General features: G+C 36.6%; 1 protein-coding gene across 1 annotated transcript in view; it reads left to right on the top strand.

Annotated features, from left to right (window-relative positions):
• The first annotated feature begins 38 nt into the window (after positions 1-38).
• The window catches only part of qars1 (glutaminyl-tRNA synthetase 1), a 41,290-nt gene continuing 29,961 nt past the window's right edge, over positions 39-11,367 (top strand). The window contains exons 1-9 of the mRNA XM_056463251.1: positions 39-195; positions 378-528; positions 3,660-3,769; positions 6,962-7,037; positions 7,193-7,257; positions 8,743-8,796; positions 9,321-9,381; positions 10,708-10,779; positions 10,876-10,961. Coding sequence (XP_056319226.1) covers positions 85-195; positions 378-528; positions 3,660-3,769; positions 6,962-7,037; positions 7,193-7,257; positions 8,743-8,796; positions 9,321-9,381; positions 10,708-10,779; positions 10,876-10,961 — 786 coding nt within the window. The 5' untranslated portion in view covers positions 39-84. The remainder of the gene's footprint in view (positions 196-377; positions 529-3,659; positions 3,770-6,961; positions 7,038-7,192; positions 7,258-8,742; positions 8,797-9,320; positions 9,382-10,707; positions 10,780-10,875; positions 10,962-11,367) is intronic.

Raw genomic sequence — 11,367 nt, 5'->3', positions numbered from 1 at the left:
CACGCCTACCGAGGGATGGCGGAAATCCACGCCTTCTGCAGGCTTTGTAGAAGCGTAAAAACCGGCGTGTGTGCTGAAAGAGAAATGGCGGACGTGGTGTCTTCTTTCATGTCAATTGGCCTTAGTGAGCAGAAAGCTAAGGAAACGTTGAAGAATGAAACACTTTCATCAACACTCAAGAAAGCCATCGATCTGGTAACGCTGCGTATTTGACTAGAACACATAACGAGTGGCTGCTGTGGTTCGCTGTCAACGTTTTTAGCTCTTGAAAACTTTCATTACAGTTTCTCTAATCACTATATTTACAAAAAGTAGTTACCTAATTAACTATAAGTGAATAAACATGTTATTGCTTATGTTACTGTTGTGTTTATTAGGCTCAAGGCCAGCTGGGGTCTTCTGCCATTGACAAGACCACTGGCACTCTGCTGTACAGTATGGTGACACGACTCAAAGACACGAACAGGCTACACTTTCTCACCAAATACATAATTTCACGAAAAATCACAACAGAACTGCAACTGTCAGGTATCTGATTTTGCTCCTTCGGAACTGTTCTTTTCTCAGTTTTACTTTTGTTTCTCAGTTAGTGTATGTTTTGACGTTAAATATTGACTTTAAAGTACACATGAAATCAAAACCAACCTTATTGATTTTGTTAGCTCGCATTGCTAGTTTTGTGGTGAAAAATTAATCTGTGAAAACTATTAAGACAAAAAAAAGTTTGCTCTTGTAATCTAAAATTGAAATCTGAAAATGAACTTCCCGTTTTTGACTTCAGTTGAATTCTCAGATTACGTCTGTCTGAGGTATTGGGCGTGGCTAACATACCTAACCACGCCCCTCCAACTGTCAAGGCTGATATATGGTGGAGGAACTATGACGTCACCTTGTAGGCTAATCGGCTGCTAGCATAAAACTGGTTCCCTCGATTAAAATCTCCTTAGAATTTTCCCATAGGCTTCTCGATAATGCAAATAATAAGCTCTGTGTTCAAACACAGTTCATTGTACTTACACATTTTGTCCAGCCGAATAAACCTCACACGAAAATACAATTTTTAGCACTTTTGGATCTTAATTGCAAATGCAAGAATTGAAAAGCTAACATTAGGCTATAAACGGACTACAGTGCCTTCGGGGCACTCGCCTGGAACGTCAGCACCGCCCTGCTAATGACAACTTTTCAAGCTTATTTTTAGAAATATGGTCCATGACAAAGATTTACTCTCTCGGTTTATCATATTATAATCCACGCTATGTATTATAAATAAATATAGATGCAAAAACACATCTGTATATACACCTACGTGCCTTTTGGATTGTTTTTTACGTGGGAAATACATTTTGTTTTGCTTTACGGTTGTTGTAAAAGTTTTGAAACTATGTAAATGTGCCTACGTAGTATTATCATCAGACATATTTAAATAAGTGTATCGCTCGCGTGCGCACAGCCCATTTACCTTAGTAACAGAAGACAGGAAGTTCCATCATGGACACAGAACAACATTCAATATTCTTTTTTGTCACGAATTACAGAGAAAAGCAGCCTATACAGTCACATATGCTATTCATGTTAAGGAGGAGTGTAAATATTGCAGTTATGACAGAGTTAAATGTGTTCAGATGAAGAAAAAAATGAGGAAAAATCCTTTAATCACGTTAAAATGACAGTTAATATGTATGTATATCTTACACAATTATTCACACGTTTGCATTACTGAGAGCCGGAAAGAGACAGGCTGCACTGGTAAGCAGTATCCCCATAATATCATTTAATTAAAATAAATGATCAACAAATGAATCTGTCTTTACAAGTGAAGGGATTATCTACACACAATATGACCTTCCAATTAGAAAAGTGCTGTAAACTGTGAAATACTATTCTTGAAAATACTTAAATAACAGACAAATCTAAATGCCCAACACAAGCGAGCTGCGCTCTAGACGAGTTCATCTCGATGACGTATAATGTCTCCGATACCGCCTGTTGTCCCATTTAGCAACTTGATAGCAACCGTCTTTTTAAAGAAGCGTAACCAATTTAAAAAATCAAGAGTGCGATGTAACTGACGTGTTTTATGTCATAGAATAAAACGTGGAAGTATCTAGACTTTTGTGTTGACCACGAACCTTATTAATGCGATTTAACTGAAATCCCATTGAAAAAACCCATTGACTTTGGGACGAGGGAAGCGGAACTGCTAAAATGCTAACTGGCTTCTGAGTTTTTGCATACAAATTGACGTCATAGTTCCTCCACCCTATATACTTTTGCGTCAAGCGCATGCTAGGGTCCGGTGCAGCCTTTCTGTGGTCGCAAAGCCCTCGCTGTAGCTGACACAGACACTGATGCGCACCTCTCAAAAAATGTAACTACATGTTGCAATGACGTGTAGCTCTGTGATTGGTCGGCTTAATAGCGGTGACGGGTGTGGGTGGAGCTGAGAGCTGCCAGCCTCATGGAGCGATTGTTCACAAGTGTTGAGTCTCGTAGATAGAAACTTTTGTTTTGTGTTCACTTAAAGTTGTTGCACGTCCGCCAGTTCCCGCCTCTGAATGAGCGAGTTTGAGCTACTTGTAGCGTTCAGAAAAAACAAAACACCCATGAGGAAACTCAACACAGAGGAACATAACCTGATGCCAGCTAGTGTTTTGGAAGTGTTATAGCAGAGCAACACAAACAGCACTCAGAAGTATAAATGCATGACTACGCACAAGGCAGGCGCCGCGGGTCATGACGATCACTCAACGCAGATGTATAAATCAGCCTTCAGTTTTGACTGGCAACAAACAGAATTGGCGAGGAGGAAGTGTCTTGTTAGGTTGTAAAATCTCTCCCAAAACCCTTATCATGTTTTTCTCTGAATTAAATGCCTACTTCACTATCTCTAATTAACTTACAGTAGAAAAAAACAAGCCACGCCCACTGTTTTCTGATTTAATATTTAATTTCCCTAGGAACTGCATCACAACGCAAAAAAACAAAACAAAAACACTCAACTTCTGGTTCGTGCTGATATTAAATACACTTAATGTATAGGAATCAAGAATATGTTTGTACTTAAACGAAAGAAGTACGAAAGAGTTTGATTTATGCTAGTATGACCATAGATTTGTTATTATTATTTATTTTGCCTATAATAATCACTACCCACCCCATGGAAATTGAGACAGTCCTGACAGCTTGATGACGTAGTGGACCAGGTCCAATATGTAGTGGACAGCCATTTACACCTCCCCCAACACTAAACCCAACCATCACAGTAGTATGGGCATTACTTTAGTGGGCGTTACAATGTCCACTTTGTATTGGACCTGGTCCAGTATGTCATTGTGCTACAGACTGCAGCGAGAACATCTTGTGTAAATTAAAAAGTGAATTCTGCAGTGGTTTAAAAAAAATTATAAATATCAACATAACCTGGATGTCTATAATAATCACAATAAATGGATCATTGTGAACAAGACATGAATGATACAACCGTTTGGCAAAATTATTATTTTACCCAATATTAAGATAATTTAGAAAGTGAAACGAGCATAGAGCACAAAAAGGCAATGTTTAGAGAAATCTATTACTGAGAAGGCTAGATATTACTTAAGTTAATGCATCTATCATTTCTGATATATTTATTTCTGTTTTTTTTTTTTCCTCAGCGGCATTGGACTTCGTGAAAAGCCACCCTCAGGGCGATGTGGATCAGTGTGAGTTTGAGACAGCCTGTGGTGTCGGGGTGGTGGTCACACCTGAGCAGATAGAGGACGCAGTAAGAACACTGTATTTATATATTTATTATGAGCCTAAGATCGTTTTATGGGAGGTTCCATGTTTGCTGCTCTCTCTTTTTTCCCCCAGTAGTGTTTCTTTGTAAAGCAAATGATTAAACCGTTTTTGCAGAGAAACAATTATGCATTTTAACAATAGGAAATGTTTCCCACTTTGTGCAGTAATATCATGTGATACAACAGTCCAGCCAAAACTGTTTTGATCATATTTTAATATCTTGATTTTTAAAATGCTTTAAAATATGTTTTAATAGAATGTTGGGATATTTTAAACCATTTTATTAATGTTCTCTATTCTCATTCATTTGAATTCATTTTTATTGTGGCCAGTCATTGTAATTTAATTAGCTCATTCGTATATCTCATATTTATAACAAAAGCTGAATACAATAGTTTTCTATGACTATTTATGTTCAGTCTGTAAGCAAAAAATCAGGTTTATTGCTTATCAAATCTTCTTTCCTTCCACCTTTGGAGACAGTTTGAAATGTGATTCCAGTATGGATGGTCTTGCTGCTCAGATCAGATTTCAGATTTTTTTTTGCCACTCTAAATGCGGCACAGAAGTAACATAAAAACTGGTTTGAAACAACTGGTAGTAGTTATACAGTATTAAACTCAATACTGGATAACACCTCTTACCTCACAGTAGCTATGTTTCCATCCAAAGATGTGAGTTAAATGTATGCGCAAAACTGTAATATTGCATAAAAGACGTGCGAATAAAGCAGCATGTCCATCCAATGAGTCAAAGAGAACAAAATCGTCACTTCCTGATTAACTGGCACCAAATATCTAACACTGGCTAATAGCAGTAAATACAAATAACAGTAAAAACAGAATTTGCTGCAGTAGGAGAAACTGCGTGAATCTTTTCTTTATTTAATTAATGACTTGCCCTTCAAAAGACAAATGCAGACACTTTTATCAACGTGTGGTGACGTTTGAAGGCATGAGACGTGGAGCGCAGATGCTCTTGACTATTCTGGAGGTCGTTAATAATATAATAACACTAATACTTAAACTGTTAAGGTGTTTTAGAATGACCAAACCAACATTTCAAATGTTTTACAGTGTGCTCAGCCTGCTGGTTTGTGCATTCACACACATTTTTATCATCACATGATCTTTTACGACAAAATCACATGACTTTATAATGCGCATACTGATATTTGTTCGGTAAAAGTGTTTCCATCGTAGTTAACGCGCATCTTTTCTTATTGAATAAAAAGTTTATCCTACTCAGTTATGCGCATAAATTTTTTATGCACATTTTTAAAATTTATGTTCATCTTGGCGTTTCCTTTAACAATTTTTTAAATGCGTATATCCAAAATGCGCATAAAATAGGTGAATGGAACCATAGCTAGTGAAGCTAGCTGTGACTACAGTATGGAAAACCCTTAAATTAAAAGGCAGTCCTCTGCAACACTTAGCAACAAAAGAGTTCTGCTCCTCAGTTCAACATGGTGCTTATTTGGAAAGCTATATGATTTTAATTTTTCTATGAAATAATGGAGCAGACTGTGCCCTGGCAAAGACTATAGAATACACAAGATGTGTCACTCGTATAGTTTGAATGCGGAAAAGTGTAACTGTAAATACGGCAAATGAAGCCCGGCCTACTTGTACAGGAGCCAATCATCGATTGCTATATGGCGAATAAAGCCCGCCTTCTAGTACAGTAGTCAACAGTGGTGGAAACAGTACTGAAAAATCATACTCAAGTAAAACTACAATTACTTGCCTAAAATGTAGTGCAAGTAGAGTAAAAGTATCTGTTGTAAATATTACTCAAAGTATGAGTGAGTAGTGAGTATTATGCTGTTAAAAGCTGATGCATTTACATCTAATTTGTGCATGTGTGTGTGTAAACGTAACTGTCTGGAGTGCATCTAGTTATTGCCCAGCAGGCACACAATGTCATAAGACGTTAATATTAGGTTTGATTTAGGTTGTGATGTCAGGTGACCAAAATTCAATGTCTAGCCAGTGTCTAAGGACAACATTATTTTGATGTCCAATAATGACGTCAAATGATGTTGATATTTGGTAAGATTGTTAGAAAGTGACCAAAATCCTACGTCGAGCCAACATCTTAAGCCAACGTCATATTGACGTCAAATACTGACATTTATTCACAGGTATGGCAACCAACATTTGATAGATGTCAAAATGGTAATGCCCACTCAACGACAAGCTGTAACATCTTTAGACGTTGATATTTGGTTTGTTTTAGGTTAGAGATTGACGTTGGCTGACATTGAGTCCTAACGTCAACCCAATTTTCATTTCTAAGCAAAATGCAACATTCCCATGATGTTTGGGTACAACGTCAATCTGACGTCATGTTGATGTCTTGTGCCTGCTGGGTGTTTAAGGCCATCTTGGTCAGCATAAAGTAAACATCCGTCATCTTCTCATCAGTGACATGAATCTAAACAGTCTCTGGGTCAATGCGTGTAAAGATTTTGGACACTTTTAATGCTTCCGAACAGTTTGCTGCAATTATAAATTGCCCATGTCTTGAGGTAGTTCATTATGATACGATTTACCTTCTATTTGCAATTTGATTAGGCAAGAATCACAGGACTGATTTTTCTAATCCCTATAGACAAAAATAAAGTAGTGACTGCAGTCTGAAGGAAAGTAGTGGAGTAAAAGTACACAAAGGAAAGTAAAAGTACACAACTTTAAAACTACTTAGTAAATTACACTTCCTGATAAAAACTACTCAATTACAGCAATTTAAGTATTTGTAATTAGTTACTTTACACCAATGGTCGCCAGTCATCAATCCCTGTAGACTGATGATACTCTGAGGGAGGGGCTCGAACCAGACTTGAGTTTCTGCAGATTTTGTGTGATTTGGACATTTAGAAATGAAACTGAAGAGACAGTTGTTGTTTAATTTTGTTGGTTATTCCTAATATAAAATTTAATCGTAAGCTTGGCAAGCAGTTTTGGAGAATTTGATGTTTCCCCATTCAGACAGAATGCCCGAGCATACTGCCCGAGAGGTGTTTCAAAGATGGCTGCGGAGTGAAATGACTTGCCTTAAAGGGACTTTGACCCCGGGTGGATCTTATTTGAGAAAAAACACAATATGTGTGAACAGCTTAATGGATCTATAAGGATCCTGATCTGTCGTTGTTCTGTTAACTCTTTAACAGGTGGAATTGATAATCAGGAAACACAAAGATCAGCTGTCGGCAGAGAGATATCGCTTCAACATGGGGATACTCATGGGTAAGGCTTGATTATGCTTATGAGATTTGTTGTTGGTTACCGTAGATAAAAGTCTGTTAAATGTTGTTAAAAGTGTCTGTTAAATGTTAATGTGAATGTAAAGTCATGAAAGCTAGTCATGTGTTGTGCTGGTGTGAAACGTTTGTGCTGTTCAGGTGAGGCCAGAGCCACTCTCAAATGGGCTGATGGGAAGATTGTCAAGAATGAAGTGGATATGCAGGTTTGTGGCAGTTTTTTATTATTTTTTTTATTTCAGTTGATTGTCTTAAAGGGATAGTTCTATTAGGACACAAAATTCTGTCAGTAATTACTCAGCCTTGTGTCGTTCCAAACTCCCAATACCTTCATTCATGGTCAGAACAAAAATGAGATATCCTTTTCGTTTGATGTGGGCCTGTCCAGGGCCAGAGTTTCAACCAGCAAGCCAACTCGGTTATGAGGCACCAGTGGCAGAGCTCTGCCCAAAACCAACCCATTAAATGCTCAAGTCATTTCGGAGCTCCAACGGCATAGTGTTGGACTTCCAGTCAAGCAAGAAATGTCTGCTTTTGCCATATTATCCACTCCCTGAGCGGTAGACCACAAAGCCTGGTACGGAATTTAGACTCATCAGACCAGGCAACGTTTTTCCAATCTTCTATTGTCCAATTTTGGTGAGCCTGTGCGAATTGTAGCCGCAGTTTCCTATTCTTAGCTGACAGGAGCGGCACCCGGTGTGGTCTTCTGCTGCTGTAGCCCATCTGCCTCAAGGTTTGCAATGTTGTGGTTTTAGAGATGCTCTTCCGCATATCTCGGTTGTAACGAGTGGTTATTTGAGTTACTGTTGCCTTCCTATCAGCTCAACCAGTCTTGCCATTCTCATCTGACCTCTGACATCAGCAAGGCATTTGCGCCCACAGAACTGCTGCTCACTGGATATTTTCTTTCTTTCTGACCGTTTTCTGTAAACCCTAGAGATGGTTGTGTGTGTGAAAATCCCAATAGATCAGCAGTTTCTGAAATATTCAGACCAGCTTGTCTGGCACCAATAACTATGCCGTGTTCAAAGTCACTGAAATGCCCTTTCTTCTTCATTTTGATACTCTGTTTGAACTGCAGCAGATTGTCTTGACTGTGTCTACATGCCTAAATGCATTGAGTTGCTGCCATGTAAATGGCTGATTAGAAATTTGTGTCAAAGAGCAGTTGGACAGGTGTACCTAATAAAGTGGATAGTGAGTGTATACCCCAAATGTCTGCGTAGCGTGACTGAGAACAGCACTCTTGTGAATGTGCACCCTATACTGACACTGAGGAGAAGAAACCGTTGATTTTATTTTAATGTTTTTCGTTTGTTTTATGGACACATAAAAGTATTATCATAGCTTGATAATATTCTGATTAAACCACTAATGGCATATGGACTCTAATGAGGATTTTTTGGTGTTTTTCTTCGAATAAATTGGGACCGTTGCTGTTTATGGAGGATGAGAGAGAGCTCTCAGGTTTCATCTAAAATACCTTAATTTGTGTTGTGATGATAAACGAAGGTCTCAGGGATTTGGAATAACATGAGGGCAAGTTATTACACAATTTCATGAAAGTTATTGTGAAACGTGCTATACATATAAACGTGAATTGAATTAAATAATTATAATTTCACACAATTTTTGTGTGAACTAACCCTTAAATATTCATTCACTCATAATTTTTGCTTGTTTCTAAGGTGCTGCACCTTCTCGGTCCAAAAACTGAGGCAGACCTGGAAAAAAAGAGCAAGGTATGTATTTACAGCCCCTATTTTTTTGTTTGTTTGTTTTTGCAATTGTCATTTTCCTGCTTAAAGTTTTTGCGAATTTCTCTCACATCTCAATCTTTTTGTCAATGCAAAATTACATTTTGTTAACAAGTGTAGCTCCTGGTTGTGTAATAATAATTATATAAAATTTTGAGTAATGTATATGCAATAATAATATGTGTATAGTAAATCTAATGAATAAATAAAATATATAAATAAATTAATAAATAAAATAAATTCAGGTGTTTAAGGAAAATAGAATATTTTGGACAACTTGTTGCTTTTGGTTGTACAAAACACCTTTTAGATAAGTTAATATATAATTATGGGAATTGTCTACTGTGGTTTGATGCTCAACAAAGACATTCTGTCAAGATGAACGGGATGGTCAATTACTTTTTCTGTAGAAAATCACAGAAAAGACCAAGATTGGTTTTATGCTGGTGTGAAACAAAGACTGGTGTAAAACACAACACTTTTAGCCACTCTTTTTTTTCTCATCACAGGCAGTCAAACCCAAAGCGCCAGAGAAAGATGTGAAGATTGAGCAGGCTTCTGCAATAAACGGTAAGATGCAGAAGGCTGTGACATTTTTACACTGCAGTGAGTGAAGTCACCTTTATCAGGGTTTCTATGCGTCGTGTTATTTTAATGTTTTCATTTGTCAACCCTTTTGGCTATTATTGTCATTACTCAAATTCAGTGAATTCATTAAAATGGAATGTAAAACATGAAACAGAATTTGCTAAAAGCTTATTTCAGAGGGCACTGCAATGTATTTTTGTGTTGAACTTTTAATAAATGCCAGCTTTTATCTGCAAAATAATTATATTTGTTATGCAGAATCCTGGAAGAACTGATTAATAAAATGCACTTTAATTATTAAAACATGCATAATACAGAAATGTATTAGGCAATTTATTTGTTAGAGCCCTACATTAAAAGTTGTATTTTGTTTAGTATCTCAGAAAATATTTGTGTCATTTTGCTTTGTGAATAAATTAATCTTCATTCATGTTAATCATTATTCATGAATCTTCTATCATGCTCTAGTGTTTTGGATAAGGATTATTAAAATCCTATTTATTTTATTTAGTTTTATTTAAGTTTTACAAAATTATGGAAGATCTTTTAGAAGTTGTATTTTTATACTTTTACTCTCTCTTTTCATAAATGTTGTTAATACAACTGTATAAAAAAAAACTGCTGAATCATGGAGCACAGATTTTTATAACCACTTTATGTAGTAATAATTGTCCATAATGCAAGTTAAATTAAATTGAGCGCAGTAGTGTCGTTATTTAGCTCATTTACAATGGAAATGTTGCAGAAAATGTTACTAATAAAAAAAACATTGATTCTACATTGAAAATAAAGTGTCTTTTTTTTTTTTTTTATAAATCAAATCACTTTTATTGTCACATCGTCAGCAGCACACATGCTATGATAAGTGAAAAGCTCAGGTGCTAGCTCCAGATGGTGCAAAATACAATGACATACTCCACAACAATATACTATTAACAGTTAAATACAGTCTGTACAAAAGACAATAAATACGTAAAAAAAATTATATTTGTTGTAATGTTGTATTGTATAACATTTTTATTTGGTATAATGCCAAACCAACAATAATGTGACATTTACGTGTCATTATTTTTGTGAAAATTAAATGCTGTATCAGAGATGCTACTAATGGCTAGGGTTTGGTGGTATGATGATATATGTTTTGCCGGCGGCAATACACATTTTGATGGGTAATTTGCTTTATTGTAAATATTACTGAACTGATATGCTTTCTAGAACTATAACTTTAAAGGATGTTCATCAATCACTTAACATGTTTTCTTCATAAAATTGTAATAGTCTGTTTTACTAATGCATCTTTCTCTGTAGGTGACGGGAACATTGAGAATAAGTCATTGATGGAGCAGCTGAGAGGAGAAGCTCTTAAGTTCCATAAGCCAGGTGACTGTGCTTACAACTAGGTGTCCAGATAGCTGCAATATCACTCATCCTTATCATTTTTATTTCTCCTCTATTCACTTTCTCTTCTCCGCACAGGGGAGAATTACAAAACGGAGGGTTACATTGTAACACCTAACACCATGAACTTGCTGAAGAAGCATTTGGAGGAAACTGGAGGGCAGGTATGACCATGAATGAAACACTGCCTAAGTGGCTGTTGATTATGTTTATTATTACACTGCGATCTGAAATACTCGCTTCTTATTGGTCAGTTGTGACATTCCAAAGTATGTTATTTCCAGTTAACAACCTCTAAATAATACAGGCTCATCTAAAAACTTCAAATAATTCTAAAGAATAATTAAAGAATTAATCACCAAGTTCATGGTGAACTGTTTACGATAATCCTGTGCGCAAGTACATTTGACCACTTACAAAGCATGATGAAAGTGCAAGTGCTCTTCTTCCAACATTAACAACATTAAAAACAAAAAGGGGTGTGTACTGCAAGGGAGCTAGGTGAATCTCGGCGACCCCAATAAAGACATGGGCTCCCCTAAAAACATGATTTTGATTCTGGGGATCGCA

This window comes from Danio aesculapii, chromosome 8, assembly GCF_903798145.1.
Source record: "Danio aesculapii chromosome 8, fDanAes4.1, whole genome shotgun sequence".
NCBI classification, from domain to species: Eukaryota; Metazoa; Chordata; class Actinopteri; order Cypriniformes; family Danionidae; genus Danio; species Danio aesculapii.
Note: the sequence above shows the minus strand (reverse complement) of the source record. Positions and strands in the feature narration are given on the sequence as shown.